At 53.4% G+C, this 17,514-nt stretch overlaps 1 protein-coding gene across 11 annotated transcripts in view; it reads right to left on the bottom strand.

The window, feature by feature from the left end:
• Positions 1–9,177: 9,177 nt before the first annotated feature.
• The window catches only part of ZFR2 (zinc finger RNA binding protein 2), a 35,495-nt gene continuing 27,158 nt past the window's right edge, over positions 9,178–17,514 (bottom strand). For 5 of the 11 annotated variants that reach the window (XM_045830928.1, XM_045830931.1, XM_045830929.1 and 2 more), the window contains exons 14-19: positions 15,857–15,995; positions 13,941–14,032; positions 13,571–13,666; positions 12,073–12,214; positions 11,187–11,284; positions 9,178–10,451 (exon numbers count right to left, since the gene is read on the bottom strand). In XM_045830928.1, the coding sequence (XP_045686884.1) occupies positions 10,188–10,451; positions 11,187–11,284; positions 12,073–12,214; positions 13,571–13,666; positions 13,941–14,032; positions 15,857–15,995 (831 nt within the window). In that variant the 3' untranslated portion in view covers positions 9,178–10,187. Of the gene's footprint in view, positions 10,452–11,186; positions 11,355–12,072; positions 12,215–13,570; positions 13,667–13,940; positions 14,033–15,856; positions 15,996–17,514 lie in introns of all 11 variants that reach the window. The other 6 variants (XM_045830933.1, XM_045830936.1, XM_045830934.1 and 3 more) reach the window with 4 other exon arrangements.

The following is a 17,514-nucleotide window of genomic DNA, read 5'->3' as shown; positions in this document are numbered from 1 at the left end:
GTGACTGTGGTCCTTCCGTGCTCTAAATCCCTCCATAGCTCCCGCTGCCTTCAGGTCAGAGCCTAAAACACTCAGTCTGACATCCAGAGCTCTTCATGTTCAGGCTCCAGCTGCCTCTGTGGCCTCGTCTGCTTCTGCTCCCACCAAGCACCCGACAGCCTGGCAACTCCGAGCCGCAGGAGTTCGTGTGCTCTTGCACTGCGGTCCTCTCTTGGGAATGCACTTCCTCCACTGGCCGGCATCTTCTTCTCATCCTCCTGTGCCCCTCTTGACTGGCCTCACTTTTATGAAGCCTTCTCAGGCACCCCTACCCTTCTCAGAGCCAGACCTCACTTCTATGTCCTGAAAGAGTCCCTCTTCTCACTGTGTCATCTCACTGTGTGATGGGGCAGGGGCCTGGCCTTGGTGACTGAACCTGTCAGCCTACCTGAGAAGGAGCCAGCCTGGAGGAAGCAGAGCCAAGAAATAGAGAGAGAATCTTGCAGGAAGAATTCAAATCCTTGGATTTAGCCGCCCCTGGAGTTCACTCCATGCCTAGTGTAGGAAGTCAGTTGTTGCTTTTTGATTGCTCAGGAAGGGGTTTCTGCCCCTTGCGACCAAAAGAATTCCTAATACTAAAATGGGACCAGAGTGCGGTGTTGAAATGGACGGTCTCTGTGATGTGGAATCTGGGAGTCAGATGAGGGATATGAATTTCTTGGGTGTCCCTTCCATGAGCTGATAAATCCGCCTTCTGTGCACAGGATCGGGGGTGCTGGCTTCTGTCACTTGCAGCAGAGGAACCGGGAGAGACCCACCTTGTTCCTTCACCTGCAGGCCTTTCTTTTGCTCCCCCAAGTCTCCCTGTTCTTCACATCTAACCTCCTAGTTTGACTTTCGTGATGTGCCTAACCCTCTAACCCTCTGCTCCTCGAACTCCTGGAGATTTGGGGCGCCAATCCTCTCATTCTGAAAACTTTTAAAGACATTTTATAGATTTGAGAGAGAAACATTGATTTGTTGTTCCATTTATTTATGCACTGATTGATTGATTCTTGTATGTGCCCTGACCAGGGATTGAACCCGCAACCTTAGCACCTTGGGATGAGGCTCCAACCAGCTGAGCTACCTGGCCAGGGACCAATCCTCTCCTTTCAGAATGGGAGCAGCTGACACTCAGAGAGGCAAGGCCGCTTGCCTGTGGCTGATTGGGACTAGATGTGCAGGACTGTAGACATCTCCAGTGCAGTAGTAACTTCTCAAAGGCAGGACATATTTCTTTTTTTTTTTTTAGATTTTATTTATTTATTTTATTTTTAGAGAGAGGGAAAGGGAAGGAGAAAGAGAGGGAGAGAAACATCAATGTGTGGTTGCCTTTCTCATTCCCCTTACTGGGGACCTGGCCTGCTACCCAGGCATGTACCCTTGCTGGGAATCGAACTGGTCACCTTTTGGTTCACAGGATTGTGCTCAATCCATTGAGCTACGCCAGCCAGGGTGGCAGGACATATTTCTTATTCTTCTTTAGAAATATGGATGAAAATCATTGTAGGCAATTAACAAAGGGAGTCATGCCACAGGCACTTTACATTAGTGCATTAGTTAAGGTTAGGATTGGCTACAGGGCATGGAAGACACCAAGTGCTGGAGGCTTGAATTAAAAAGGAATGCTCTCTGAGAAAGGCAATCCTGGGAGTGTCAGGGACCCAGCTCCTGACGTGGTGCTGCTCTGCCTTTCTCACCACTCGAACATCCACCTCTTGATCAAAGATGGCTGCTGGGGCTCCAGCTATCCCACCTCCATTCCAGCCAATAGAAAGCAGGAAGTTGGCAGAGAAGGGTACACCTCTTCATTTAAAGACTTTTCTAGCCAAATACAGAAGTAAAGAAAGCTGTAGCCTTTGCAACAGAGGCTAAAGAAGATGGGAAGCAGGAATCCTGGCTTCCTCTTTCTCAGAATTCTCAGGCTCACTCCCACCTCAAGGCCTTTGCATTAGCTCTGCCTTCTGCCTGGGACACTTACCCAGACATACCCAACACTGCAGCAACCCTACAGAATATTTCAACCTGGGAACACTTCACATCCCCTCTCCTGTAGCTCCATGGAGCTGCCATGGCCTGACAGAACATATATTGTACCTGTTTATCTTGTCTCCTGGCTGTGTGCTTTGTAGAACATCAGCTCCCCAGTGCAGGGACTTTGGATGGTGTTGTTCACTGCTATGTCTCAGTACCTGTCACACAGGTACTTGCCTGACGGCTCAACTCTAGTAGAATATATTTTTTAAGCCAATGAATATTGGGAGGGGAAAGAACAAGCAGTGCCTGTCACCTGTGGGGCAAGCACTCTCGTACCCATTTCATAGATGGGGAAGCTGAGGCTCAGAGAATGCTGAGGCTCACCCTAGGTCACAGGATGTAGTAGGCTGGGCTTTGAACCCAGGCCTGTCCAGCTCCAAGGCCCGTGTGTTGGTGCATCACAAGGTGTGGAGCACGTGATAACCCCCCAAAGAGAATGTGTCCACAATCTTGCTTTCTAGATCTGGAAGGCAAGCAGGGCAGGGCAGCTGCAGCCAGATGTGGGGATGGCTCAGCTGAGGCACACGGCCAGATCAGACTGTCCCAATTAGCACATCTTTAAATTTAGCTTTCCCCACCCTGCTAGGGGACTCAGGGATTCAGTGGAGGAACTCTCTGCTCTTTCGAGGAAAACTGCTGCATTACTAGCTTTGCAACCAGAGCAGGCTGGATCATTCTCCACTTGTGGAACAAAGGGCGCCTGCAGGCATCCTGCAAAGGGTGCCGGAGGTGATCTGTTTTTGATGTGCAAGGCTGTCTGCTCTCCCCCCACACCCCTCAGCTAGCCTTCCTGGTACTGTGGGTGGAGCCAGACATACCATTTCCCGGCCACGCTTGCAGGTTCACGCTGTGTGAACTGGGTCCATGTCACTTTCTGGCGTACAACCTTCCCATGGCACTGCTGCTGTGTTTAGGATGAAATCCAAGCTCTTCACTGTGGCCACTGCCTGCCTGGTCCGGCCACAGCCACTGTCACCTCTCTGCTGTCAGCTCCCTTCATTTCCTGGCTCACTCCTGGTCCTCAAATGCTCCAGGCACAGTCCAGCCTCAGGCCCTTTGCAGGTGCTGTTTCCTCTTCTCTCGTTATATCCTGTCCTCAGCTCCTCTCAAGGCTGGCCCCTTCTCAGCATTTCCGGCTCCACCAGGAAACCGTTTCTGACCCCCCATAGTGAACACCCACCGTCCAAGCCCAAACCACTGCTGCCTTGCCTCACTCACCCTGAAGAATGTGTGCTCCCTGAGCAAGGGTGGGGGCTGCCCCGGCTTGGGCAATCATTTATCTCTGGAGCCTGGCACACAGTAGGCCTCACAGAGCAAATGCACAGAATTGTATGAAAGAGTAAAGGCCAAGGAAGGGGAGTGGAGGACCCACAAGGTACCACAAGGCAAGATGTGTCTGCCAGAAGATGTCCCCAGGCCCCTGCCTGGGCCTCTCCACCCTCCGTGTCCAGACCTCACCCCTCTAACTCCAGAGCCGGCAGACCTTCTCTGTGAAGGGCCAGGTGATCTCTTGCCTGATGGCTCAACTCTGCCTTTGTAGTGCAACAGCTTCCATAGATAACATGCATGGGACAGGCGTGCTATGTTCCAATCACATTTTATCACGGATGCTGAAATTTGAACTTCATGTACTTTTCACGTGTCATCCAATAGCATGGCTCTTGATTTCTTCCAGCCACTTACAAATGTGAAGAACCATTTTTAGCTCACAGAATGCATAAAAACAGATGGTAAGTGGGCTGTAGTTCGCTAACCTTTAGTCTCTCTGTCTTTATTTTCTTATGAATAGGCACACTTGAAAATTTACTTGATCTTGTAGGTGCACCTCTCCATCTAAACATGTCGGTATTCACGGCATGTGGCAGGCTCAAGTGCTCTTTTAACTGCAGTTTATAAAGCTCCCTGACTTAGCAATGAGCCCTCAAGTGTATGTATGTTTTCTTCTTATCAAAATTAATAATAGCAATATTTGTAGTGTTTTGCTGTGTACTTCAGACTGTGCTAAGTTTATAGAGCTGGTTTTTAAATATTTATTTATGTGTAGGGAGAAGAGAAGGGAGCGTGAACAAAAGGGACAGAAACACCGATGTGTGAGAGATACGTCAACTGGTCGCCCCTCACACACCCTCAGCTGGGGACCTGGCCTGCAACCCAGGCATATGCCCCGGACTGGGAATCGAACCGATGACCTTTCGGTTTGCAGGCCAGCACCTAATCCACTGATCCACACTAGCCAGGGATAGAACTGTTTTTAAACGAAGCATGTATGCTCCACTCTCAAAGGGCTACTATTGCTGCTTCTATCAGCTATTTCTTTGGTATTTGCTTCCATATTTCAAAAAATAGTTTACAAATCTCTTGTCGGTTGGACGTTGCCCACTGACTTCTCACTCGGGAAGGCGGAGTATTCGCTCTCTTAGGCGTGTTGCTTTCCCAATAGTTTTATCACAATTTTTGGCTAAATGAAAATTTAGTGCTTATGTTATATGAAAGTATTGTTCACGTGGTACGATGTACACTAAGAAACACTTCTGTTCTAGGACTTATTTTTCTCCTGGAGTTACTTTAGTCTGTGTGTCTGCGGCTCTTCCATCCCCAGCCTCCCCAGTGGAAACGACTCTGCTCCGGGCTGGCTATGCCCAGCTGGGGCCCTGGCCTCTCTCCTCTTCACGACTCAGGGATGTCTGGGATGCGGCACCTATTTCTTGAGTCCAGGCCCCCGTTTCTTGGTTTGTGCCCTTGTTTTGAGAAGGTGCACCCCCTGAGCCTTTCCAGACAAAGTGTCTCCTTCCACTGTCCCTTGAGATCAGTGGCTTGACTGAGGATGGCGTGCTGGGTGCTGGGTAATTTCTCTCGCTTCACGCCTTCCAGCTTCCGGTCTCAGGCGGTTGGGTATCTGAAGCTGTCCTGCTCCCTCATCCTCTGCTTTACCCACGTCTGTGTTTTTCTCTCTCTCTCTCTGAAAACATGCAGCGTCTTCTCATTCTCCACATCCTGCGCGTCTGCAGTGTGGTTTGGGGGGATTTCTGCACACATCGTGCTGACGCCAGTGGGCTCTGCTGGTCTCCCACTCCTGGCGGACTTTCCTGGAGGACGTCACCGACGGTTCCTTCCACTTCACTGTCTCTGTTCTCTCTTTGCGGGACTCTCCTTTGTCACACACAGGTGCTTCCTGGATTGCTCTTTTAATTTCCTTGCCTGCATTTTTTTTCTTTTTGTCTTCTCATTTCTACTTCCTCATCCAACCCTTCTGTTGACATTTTAATTTTGATTTTCAGGCTTTTAATTTCCAAGGGCTCCCTCTGGTTCTTTGAATGTTCCTTTTCAAAAGGCAGTCTAAAACTTGTTTCCTGGCTCCTGTGTCTTCTGTAAGCTCTCCGAGGTTCAATAATACACCCAAGGGTCTTCCTGCAATTGCTTTTTTCTGTTGTCTCTTTCCTCCACGTTACTTTTCTCTCTCTCTTTGGGTTGTAGTCTCTTCATTGGCTAGTATTTATTTATTTATAATGTTTTTTTTTTTAAATTTTTAGAGAGAAGGGGAGGGAGAAAGAGACATGAGAAACACCATTTGGCTGCCTTCTGTGCACGTCCCAAATGGGGACCGAACCTGCAGCTGGGCTTGCGCCGTGACCAGCAAGCAAACCAGAGACCTTTCACGTTGTGGGACAATGCCCAACCAGCTGAGCCACACTGCTCAGGAGTCACTAGCTAGCATGTATGAGGAGAGTGCTACAGAGCCCACAGGAAGCTCATTGCCATGGGGGCAGCTTCCCCCCTACCTGCGCTGTGATGTTGCAAGGGCTGGCCACTGTAGGGGATGCTCCCAAATGTCAGCTGCATCTGCAGGGCTTTTCTCATGGCCTGATGGCCATTGTGCTAGAAGCTGCGATGAGGAAGGCACTGGGGTCACTGTTCCCAGATGACTTGCCCTTCAATCACTGGTTCTCACCCTCAACACTGCCCTCCACCATGCCCATGGCCCTGAGGCTGAGCCTTTCTCCATAGCAAGAGTTAAAAATGCATTTTATTACTGAGTTCTCCCCACTGCTCTGTAAGGTTGGTGCCACCAGTTTTAATCCACTTTTATAGAGTTTCAAGGAGGCCAAGTGAGCTGTCTAGACACCCCACAGCTAACACACGAAAGGGCTAATCTGGGCCCAGGGCCCCAAGTCACCCTCACTGCATGGAGTAACAACTTCTGGTTCATCTTTGGCTTCCCCCAGGGAGGATGGTGTTTGCTGATTGCATACTGAACAATTCCCCACATCCCTAGCGGTAGACATAGGGAAGACATACAAATGCCCACGGCATACAACAGGTGTCCCGTAAACACGGGTTGAGTGAATAAGAGAATGAAAGAAGTGGAGGAAATGTAAATGTCACAGAAGAAAACCTGTTAAACTTACGTCCGTGTGCAGAAAAGTGATTTTTAAAATGAGAAGGCACAGTCCTGCCTTGGGGGCGGTGCGTGGGGCTCCTTCCCCTGCAGAGGCAGGGAGACCGGCAGAGCTCTCCCGGGGCAGCAGCCCGCCCCACCCCCAGAAGCCTCAGATGCCTTCCGACATCACGCCTCCGATGAGAAACTCCGTTCTGGGGAGGCACAGAATCCTCACTGTTCAGAAACATTTTGCCACATTACAATTGATAATTTTTGGAAACAATCTAAATGTCTGACAGGAGGCGAATGTTAAGCAAATCAGCATATGTTCATTTGGTGGAATATTATGCAGCTATTAACAATTACATCTCTTCATAGTAGACAAAGTAAGTCTGGCTTATTTTACAGAGCACGACGCCCTCCAGGTTCACCCACGCTGTAGCACAGTCAGAACTTCCTCCCGTGTGAAGGCTGAGTGTTCCGTCGTCTGGAGGGACTACCTTCTGTTGATCTGCTCATCTGTCTGTAGATGCTTGGGTTGTTTCCACCCCTAAGCTGTTGTGAATGATGCTGCTGGGAACATGGGTGAGCGAGTATCTGTTTCCCAACACGTTTTATTTCTCCACACCTGGGCAGACATAAACAGGGTGCTACTCCCCCCACAATCCCCCGGGGCTGCCTTTCCCGCCCTGAGGAGAAACACAGGTCCTCGGCACGTCTGCTCAGCAGAGCCTTAGTCTACTCACCCAAAACATCTTCTCAGCCCTGGAAGCCAAACTAACAGAGAACCAAGGAGAAGATGGAGCCAACATTTTCCCAAATAAGCCACTGGAACCGGCTGAGCCTTGGAGCTACTCCCGCTGCCCAAGTGTGACTTATTTTTGGACGAGGGGACATGGTGCGTTTTCCTGGCTATTTTTCTGTGTTATCTGTGACTTTGCAGATGAAGCCAACAGATGTGCCCTTCCTTTTTTTGTCTTCTTGGGACTGCCTGCCAGGTTCTGCTCCAGCCCTGCCCACACACCTCACGTCATCTCACCCACACGCAGGCTGCTGTCTCCTAGCAACCAGGCTCACAGGCTAGCATCCCACAGCCCGAGGTCCTGCTCGCTGTCTCAGGCTGCTTCTCCCCTTGCAGCAGTCAGGCTTCCCAGGAGCCTGGCACAGTGCCTTCCTGCCGGCCCGTTCTGGAGTCCTCTGACCAGTGGAAAGAGGGCTGGAGAGATTAGGGAAGACCACTCTTCAGGCCTTGAGCAAGCTTATCGCCCAGACATTTCATCCATCTGGATCGAATACACAGCTAACCCACTGCTTGATTTGCTGTCGCATAGCCTAATTTTATTTATTTATTTTTGGAGTTACTGTGGGGGCAGATTTAATTTTCTGTCAACAGAACTAGTGTTGAACTACCTGGTGGCAAAGACAATATCCATCTTCCCCGGAGCCAGGGAGGGACTGGTGAACGGTGGGCGGTGTGTTTTCCAGGAGCTGCCCCGGCAGGATGTGAGGGAGGAAGTGAGTCTGCGAGTGGAGTGCGGTGTGCGGCAGGGCACAGGGCTTTGCACACAGGTGCGGCTGCGACGCATGCCTGCCAAGTCTTATCTGGAAGGCAGAGCCATTCTTCCGTTCCTTCATCGTACTGCCACTGCCTGACTGAAGCCTCTCACCCCGGCTGCCACAGTAATTTCTTGGGATGAGACAAACCAATGGTGTCTTCCTAACTGCCAGGAGGCAAATTGCTGTTATGAGGAGACCTGTGTTTGGGCATCTCGAGCGTGGCTTCAAGCCTTTAACATATTTACTGAGCTACTACTGTGTACTTGGTGTGTTCTAAACTTGGGGATAGCGTGGTGAGTGAGGTAGATATATTTCCTGTCCATAGAGAATTCACATCCTGGGGGGCAGATAACAAGTGATTTTTTTACATTTTTTAAATATTTTAAAAATGTTTATTGATTTTAGAGAGACAAAAAGGGAGAGAAACATCCATCTGCTGTTCCACTTATTGATGCATTCACTGGATAACTCCTATATGTGCCCTGACCGGGGACGGCAGCTGCGGCTTTGGTGTGTCGGAACGATGCTCTGACCAACAGAACTACCGGCCAGAGTAGATAACGAGTGATTTCAGTCAGTTATGTGGCAGGCTGAAGTGGTCAAGGAGGCCTCTCTGAGGAGGCAGCATGTGAGCTGAGACCTGAAGGAAGGGAAGAGTGATGGCCACACAGGTCAGGGGAAGAGCTTACTGTGCAGTGGGACAGCATGTGCAAAGGCCCTGGGGGCAGGAACGAGATTGGCTGGCCTGATGACCAGCAGCAACTGGTGAGTCTGAAGTGGAGTTATTGAGGCCGAAAGTGGCAGATTGGTTCTTGTGGGGCTTCTTTGGGATTCAGGATTTTATCCTGAGTGCAATTCCGAGTTTTACCCAGAGCTCTTGGCGTGGGAGGGTTGAAGCAGCCGAGTGACAGTGTGGATGGAGAATAGAAGCAGGAGTTCCTGAGCACAAAGGAACCCAGGTGGTGGTAGTGGCCAGCCTGGGCAGCTGGTAAATGGCAGAGTTGCCTGCCAGGATCAAAGGGAGAGAGGGGTGTGGGGGGTGAAGCTCCCCCTGTGAGGTGAAAGATGCCTGGACCCCGTCCCCATGCTTCGTCTGTGGGAGAAATGTGGTAGCTGGAACGCTCCCACCCAGAGCCCTGAGAGCCCAGCAGGGTCTCCTGTGCCCTGAGCAAAGGACTGAATGGTCCACATGAAAAAAAGCATTTATTCCCCTGCCCTCCAAGTTTCCAGGTAGCTCTACACAGACACCAGATGTGAAGCTGCACAGAGGCCATCCCTTAAACACAGACGCAAAATCAAAGGAATCGAGTGATTGTAGATCGAGCTGGCAAAAGGTGAGCTTTTCTCCTTTAATGCTAGCCAAGAAAACTGGTCACCAAAAAGGGAGGTTTGGACACAGCAGGACAGGGGCTGCGCAGGGGGCATGCCCATGCCCGCCAGTGCCAGGGCCGTGTCCACCAGGAGGTGCCCAACCCTGTGCCTTGCACTAGGTACAGCCCCCAGACCTGCTCCTAAGAAGCGAGTCCTGGACCCACAAAGGCTGGGCCTACGCAGGGAGGACAGAAGACACTGGGCAAAGCCCAGCCCCAGATAAGACATTACAGAGCAACTCCCCTGTAAGCAGAAGGCACTCAGTGGTTGGGGTGGGGTGGGAGTCTTGAAGTCAGGGCAGATTCAGGTCGCACCTGCTCCAGGGAGGGGGACCGAGGTGCACTCAGCCCTGCCGCCCTCCCCACAGCGGGGATGGGAGAGGAGCCCAGCTGAGGCCCAGCAGACCCGGGGATGAGGGGCCACTTCTGGGCTGGTGAGTGGGAGGGGTGGTGTGTTTGCAGCAGGCTGGGCCCAGGTGCACCCTAGGGATTGGCCCCCACCCTCAACTCTCCCTAGCCTGCCTCCCGGGGCTAGCCTTCAGGATGGCGGGTCCCGGATGGGTATGCCCTGGTGATGTTAAGTCCACGTACGTCTGGGGCAGCCACAGGAAGCAATTTATAAACCCATACCTGTAGTAGCCCCAGGTGAGTTTAAAGTTAGCAAAAAAGCCAGGGCTCAAAGTCACTGTGCTAGAGCTTCGACACCTTCCACGCAGCACTAGGGACACCTGCAGTGGCTGCCCCACCTGGAGGTTTTCGTCCCTGCGTGCTGCCATCTCACTGCTGGTCAGAGCACAGGCGTTTTCAGAGGAACCCGTGAGACTTCACTGGGAAGGAGAGCACAAGCGTCCAACATCGGGGATACAGTGTCCACTCAGTTGCAGCTCAGGTCCCGTTGGGGGGGGAGCGAGGCCACTCACAAGGCCCCTCTCCGCCGGGCTGGCCTGCTTCCTTGGGCCCTCCTCGGCCTCGTCCGCCTCCTGCGCCCTCTTCCTGAAGCGCAGCCCTGGCCTGCTTCTGGGCGGTGGCAGGGGGTCCATGCCCAGGATCTTGTGGATCTGCCTAAACGCCAACATGCGCAGGGCATGCTGGGGGCAGACAACCGGTCAGGACCCTCCTGCTTGTGCTCGGCTCACCCAGCCCCCGGCGTGGTGGCGCGCTGCCCTCCTGTCCTGGACAGCACCCCTCTGGCCACCGCCGAGCTCAGTTACCATCGGGCCTGAAGGGCTGCGCAGGGAGCCGCTCAGGCCGCTGCGGCAGGACTTCGCCAGGATGCCCCTGGAACTCCAGAGCTTCCTGCCTCACTGCAGGGACCCCAAATCCTGCATCGCCCAGTGTGGCTCTGATCAGAGGCAATTTGATTCTTTCCATTAAGATAATTTCTAAATGTCGGGCCCAATGTGATTTCTGTACCACTGGAACAATTTCTTATAAACTTACAAACCAAAGGGAAACCACAGACGGGGCTGCTTCTTTGCTTGAGGCTGGCCAGCCACAAGCTGGGTATATTTACAGAACACGGGGTGGCGGGGGAAGTGGGGGCAGCACACCAAGGACAGTCCTAGCCAGTGAGGCCCCAGGTCTGTGCCTTATCACTGTGGTGGCTTCAGCTCTGAGCCAGGCTGGGTGTGCCCCCAGAAATGGTCCTGTCACTCAGGGGCCACCCTCCCACAGGCCACCTATCTCTGCAGGGACAGGGAAAGGGAACCCCAGAACATTTTCTGGGATGCTGCATCGCTGAAAATGGGCTGGGACCAGGGCGATGCCCACCGCGTGGTTGAGCTGGCCCGGAGCCCGGGAGCCACAGGGGCTGGCCACCCTACCTGGGCTCTGGCTGTGATGTCTTCCCGCTCCTGGGGGGTCATGGGCCCGAGCACATCCGTCTGGTCTCTCTCACAGGGATCCTGGAGCCCAGGCCCATCTTTGTGAGGCGAGGTAGGGGTGGCAAAGAAGACAGAGCACCCTCATGAAAGGCTGCCACCACCAGGGGCCTGAGAGGATTCGAGCGTGGGGTCTGCGACTATGCCCCTCGGTACCCACGGCCACGCCTGGGGGGCACATCCTCACTGGCGCAGGCTCTCCCCTGGGGGGTCTCCCCTGGGCCACCCCCCCTCTGCCCCCACAAGCGCACTCCGCAGAGCCCCTTCCTGCTGCCGTGTGTGTGTGCCCGAGCACGTAGCTATATCACACCCAGTGTGTGTGCTCGCCTTTCACTCGACAGGATCCCATCCCATGTCACTAAACCAGCCGGAAAACGCCGTCTCTGTCCCTGCCACCTCCTGAGCGCGCGTGATTTCTCTTCCCTTCTGCTACTGGAGCCACACCGTGGCAAACCTCTCCACACACAGCCCATTTTCTGAGTGTCTGCTGGTTTCCTTGTGAAATTCTCCCACCAAGGCCATCACCCAGGGACAGCCAGGCCCCCAGACAAGGGGGCGGCCCTCACAGAATGAGTGCCAGGCCTACAGACAGGGGGCGCCCCCCCCGCCCCATCTGCACTGGACCTTTGCCCTCCTCTGCAGGTGAGTGAGTTCCACTTGCCACTGGGCAGTTCCCATCCCTCTGGGGGGTGGGGGATGTGTGTACACGTCTGGGACCCTCCTCCCATCCGGGCTGGACGCTGTTCTCGAGTGCTGGTAAGAGGCTCCCTCTGTGCCTCAGTCTGCTACACGCCCCAGTGCTCTGGGCTCCCCGCTGACGTGGACTGACCTGTCAGGAGCATCCCAGAGGCCACACACTCCAGGACCCGCCGCACGGCGTCCCCCGGGCTCAGGGGCCCCTTGGCGCTGCTCACAGCCTTCTCCACCAGCAGCTCCATGGCCTGGGCCGGGCAGGGGCGGAAAGGGAGACGCTGTGCCGTGGGGGAGAGTGCCTTGGCCAGCTCACCTCCTGCTGGAGGGGCTCTGGTGGGCTTGGCTAGAGGTCTCCAGGGGACCCCAGGATAGGTGACCCCTCCCAGCTCTTTCTCTAACTCCCACCCACCCTTGACTTCTACAGAGGGTGGCGGTCAATGAGGCTTTACCGCCTCCTGGTATGGCCACCAGCAGGTTTCTTCAATCTCTAACCCTCAGTTTCCCCATTGGCAAAATCCCATCAATAGTAACACTAAAAACTAGCACTTCAAGGGTTAAAAGAAACTTGTTCTCTGTGACCCATAGTGCATTTAGCCTGGGTCACAATGACTCTGTGGCTTGCTCAGATGTGTCTCCTCCTTCAAGGAGGCCACCCAATCCAGGGGGTTGCAAGGGCAGGGGACGTGTGCTAGTAACCCAGCATGAGGCTGGCCCCTATGCCATCCATGGTGCGGGGGTGCTAAGAACAATGGCCCCTGGACACTGGGCAGGAGGCAGAGGCCCTAGTGGGCACCTGAACCCTTGGTTTTGGAGATGGCCCTCATGAGTAAGGCCAAGGGTGACCCAGGGGCCCAGCTTGGGAGCAGGAGGAGACGGCAGGCAGCATCAGGCTGCGCACAGAATGCAAATGGCTCTCAGAGTTCAGGGGGCTCCGGCTTCTTTCCGAGAACAATGTGAACAACTAAAACCCCTACAGGTCGTTCCCTCCTGCACTGGCCAGGGGGTCGGCGGGTGGGTGTCTGAAATGAGAGTGGAACTCTCAGAGGCTGATCTACTGAGGGACAAAGCGTAATCCCACAGACAGGATGGGGGACCCCAGAGACGGTGGAGGCTGGGGGGTCTCACAACTCAGAAGTCTGGATATTCGGGGGGCATGGGGACCCTTGTACTCTGTTCTTCCCCCAACTCTGGGGGCTCTGGGGCCTACAGGTGGTGGGGGGATGGGGTATCAGAGCCACAGGGCGTCTCCCCTCCATAGGAGGCAGGGGTGGTCCAGAGGCCAGAGTGGAGCCAGGGTGAGCACTGGGCCCCTGACCTGGCCAGGCCCTCTGTGCTGACACTGCACATCTCCCTGGGACCCTTGCGCTGGCATGCTACCCAGTTCTGTCTGCAAGGTCGAAGGTTTAAGAATATATAGTCAAGTGAGGCTGTATCCAGAGCAGGCCTCTTCCTAGTGCCCAGAGACCCCCAAGACACCCCTACCATGATCTCCTGCTCCTGCGTACACAGGCTGATGCCAGCCCTTCCTGAGAATGCCAAGTGCTGGGGGCAGGGGGTGGGGAACGCCTGCCCAGGAGGAAATGAGGCCCTCGTGGGCCTCCCAGAGCAGGGATGGCTACTGGGTGCTGCCTTACCCAGGCTGGCAGAGCTCCCCAGGGGGCCACACGCTGGCAGAGGTCTCGAAAAACCCTGATGACAATGACACAGGGCTGTAGGCCGCTGGCTCGTGCCTTTGGGGGAAGAAGCACGCAGTTAGCTCTGGAAGTCACATGCACATGGGTGTGTGTGAGGCCAAGGGAACAAGGGCAGACCTTGGGGGAGGTGAGCTGGGCCAGGAGTCCTGTCCTCAGTAGAGGTGAGGGAACATGGCTTGAGGGAGGTGACTGGGGGCAGGTTCCACTCCCAAGTGGGCATGAGCCACACAACTAGCCAAGGAGGTGGCTAAGGGCGCACCCGACAGGACAGACATGTGTGACCCCTCCTCCCGATCCCGCTCCCCCTAACCTGGAACCACTTGGCGTGGCGGAGGGCGGCCAGTGACTGGAGACACTTTTCTGGGTTCAAGACATCTCCTGGATTGGGTACTTCCATTCCTTCTAGAAGAAAAGGGCATGTGGACAATGCCCTGTCCCACTTCACCTCCTCCCTGCCCACATGGGCTATGCCTCTCAGTTCTCAAGGACCCATTTTATTTATCAGAAGATACACGCTTCCTCCCAGATCCCCTTTCCTCTGGGGGACTACAAGGGCCAGAGAAACCATTCCTGTGAAAACCCCACCTCCTCTGAAGTTAGTGCCCACAAGGAAACGTTTTTAATGCTTATTACTGAGCACCTTCCGCACCAACTCCCTCGGTTAGCAAACTACAGAGCAGGTGGAAAACTAGGAACTAAGCCAGATTTCCAGAAACTTCCAAATGTATAATTAAAAGGGACAAAGTGGGTCAGATTTGAACACATCCCATCGCTGATGACAAAGGCCTCCGCGTCTGAGAAAAACGCAGATCCGTTTTTTCTAACTATTATTGTTTCAGGAATATTCTCATCTCATTCTAGCACACCTGGCTTACTTAGGTCACACGGTGGGTCTCAGGTTTCACTTTCACCCAGAAATATCCCTAGGGATCCGTGCTTCCCATGGTGGCGGGGGTGTGTCTTTGAAGAGGTGTTAGAAGCCACTCTCCCAGCAACCGCCAGCCGGGGGCGTGCACCCCTCAGTGAGGCTGACGGGCTCCTGGTGGTCACAGTCACAGAGGGGTTTCTGTGTCTCTTAATCTTTCCAGTTGGCTTCCATCTAGTGGCCGCAGATGTTTAACACCGTCTAACACTCCCAACCTCCCCTGTTTGTGTGTTTGAGCAAACCCTAGCCGGGCCTTCAGCTAGAATTTAATGGTGTTGTTCTTCGCCTCCTATATTGATTTTTTTAGCTAACTATTTATAACAACTGATAATGGCTTTCCATTAATAGTCAAAGGCTCTCCTCTTTAAAAACATGTGTTGAAATTAATTGATTTAAAGAAAAATGTTGGTAGTTGGTGGCTCTCAGACAACAATCATGAAGGGAGTTCAAGGATGAATGGAGTCCTGACCCATGTGGCTTAGTTGGTTGGTTATTGGTCTGCAGAGGAAAGGCTGCTGGTTCGATTCCCAGTCACGGTATATACCTGGGTTGTGGGTTTGGTCCCTGGTTGGGGCACACAGAAGAAACAACCAATGTTTCTCCCTCACATGGATGTTTCTCTCCCTCTCTTTCTACCCCCTTCCCCTCTCGCTAAAAATAAATAAGACCCTTATTTTTTCAGAAAAAATGAATTAATAGAATTTAAAAACTGGTCCTAGGGGCTGTTCCAGAAGGTCGCATGGCCCAGTGAGCCACAGGGTGCCTCCCTGTGGGCTAGCCTTCACTGTGTGGTGGTGACTCGAGGCCCTTGCTGCCCTCTGGCCTGGCCCAGCACCCCTTCCCACTCTCTCAGGCAACACCAATATACCTTATGCCCCTGACCCCCGCATCCCACACGAGCAGTGTTGGAACCAGCAGGGTCTGCTGTGACCTCTGCCATGGCCTCTGCCCTGGTCAGATGGACAATGTGAGCTCCTGGGCAACTGGCACAGCCAGTTTCCCAGGGGCAGAGCACAGGTGTCTGCACGGGCCTGGAGGCAAGGGAGGGGCGTGGTGCTGTATGGGGGGGGGGGCAGGAGCACACGCACAGCCCAGTTCTGAGCTCATCTGACACTATCACCAGTTTTCTTCCTCCGCTGCCACAGGCTCAGCTCTTATCTGACCAGCGGCATCCAGGGCTAACAGCAGCGCCAGAAGGCCGCACCCCCAACCCTCTTCCCCTGCCCAGAGCAGAGTCAGATGCTTCCCTAAGCCACCTGAGTATCTGTGGAGGGGGGCTGGACCGAAGGGCCCTGCTGCACCTCTGTCTGTGGAGGGGTCCTCCCGCATTAGGGTCGAGGTGACAGACACAGTGACCCGTATTCTGGGCTCCGCACAAGATGAGATGATGATGTTGGCTTCCGGGTCAGAGGAGACCTCGTACTTGTCCTCTGTCACCATCTGTGAGGTGCAAACACAACACAAGGCCACGTCACTCCAGCCGAGAGACGGGTGCAAACAGCAAGGACGTGTCAAGTCCGCAGGCCCTGTGCCAGGCGTCTGGAGCCTCTGTGGAACTGAGACAGAGCCCCGCCTTCCAGGAGTACACACATACAGAAATGCCTATATTCAGCCCTGGCTGAGAAGCTCATTTGGTCAGAACATCATCCCAATATACCAAGGTTGTGGGTTCAATTCCCAGTTGGGGCACATGCAAGAATCAACCAAGGAATGCATAGAGAAGTGGAACAACAAATTAATGTTTCGCTCTCTTTCTCTCCCTTCTTTTCTAAAATCAATAAATAAAAATTTAGTCCTGGCTGGTGTCGCTCAGTGGATTGAGCACAGGTTGCGCACCAAAGGGTCGCCAGTTTGGTTCCCAGTCAGGGCACATGCCTGGGTTGTGGGCCAGGTCCCCAGTAGGGGGCGTGTGAGAGGCAACCACACATCGATGTTTCTCTCCTTCTCTTTCCCCTTCCCTTCCCCTCTCTTTAAAAATTAATAGATAAAATCTTTTTAAAAATGTAAAAAATAAATACATATAGGTGACAAACCTAGCATATAAGGTGCCTTCATATGTAAAGAATGCCCTTAACAAAGATTAATAATAATAAAAACCAGCCATTAACAGAACAGATAGTTGGAAGAAAAGGAAACGGAAGTGTCCCCTTTTCACAATGACACAGATGACCCCCACAGTAAGAGAGAAGCAAATTAAAACTATAATGAGGTGCCATCATCACCTGTGAGAAGGACGAAACTCGAAGCCTGAGGCACAGTTGGGCTGGCAAATCCGTGCATCTTAGACACTGCTGGTGGAAGCTGACCTGGCAACACTCACCAGGAGCCCCAGGCTCGTGCCTCCGACCTGGTGACTCTGCCCTAGGATGAGCTCCCAACACGTGTGGAGGGGCATGTGCGCAAGGTTATTTATTCTGTGCAGCCTCAGTGGTGATGCAGAGCACTGGAAACAACCTGAACGTCCTCAGAGGGACACACACCTCCCTCTGTCCTGTTGGACACGACTCACTCCTCCCTGGTGCTTGCATCTGGCATCAGGCTTTAATCTCCTCACAGGAGATAAACTAGCATTAGCTTGCTATGTGTTTGTCTGTCTGCTCCAGACAGGGGCGGGAGCCCGAGGGTGGCCCAGGTCTGCACCCCAAGCTCACTAAGCCAGTAGGGGGAACGATGCAGAATTTTCACCAGGACAGGGACAAACACATCAGGAAGAAACCACCCTGGGGACTGACTGCTTTAACCAAGATGATCAACTTAAACCGTGACATGGTCTCACTGTTCCCCAGCTGTCAGGAGAAAAGTGCCATGACAACAACAGAGGAACTGCTCTCCGAGAAAACCCAGCCGATCTCCCACAATCCCTCTTGCCTCATGACTTACGAGGCTCCCTCCTCTCTGCACGGACTCTACCAGGCCGTCACCATGCAGCCTTTTAAATGGCTGGTTCGCATACTCGTGG

The sequence above is a fragment of the Phyllostomus hastatus genome, unplaced genomic scaffold, assembly GCF_019186645.2.
Source record: "Phyllostomus hastatus isolate PE091 unplaced genomic scaffold, TTU_PhHast_1.1 phas_contig_159, whole genome shotgun sequence".
Lineage (NCBI taxonomy): Eukaryota > Metazoa > Chordata > Mammalia > Chiroptera > Phyllostomidae > Phyllostomus > Phyllostomus hastatus.
Note: the sequence above shows the minus strand (reverse complement) of the source record. Positions and strands in the feature narration are given on the sequence as shown.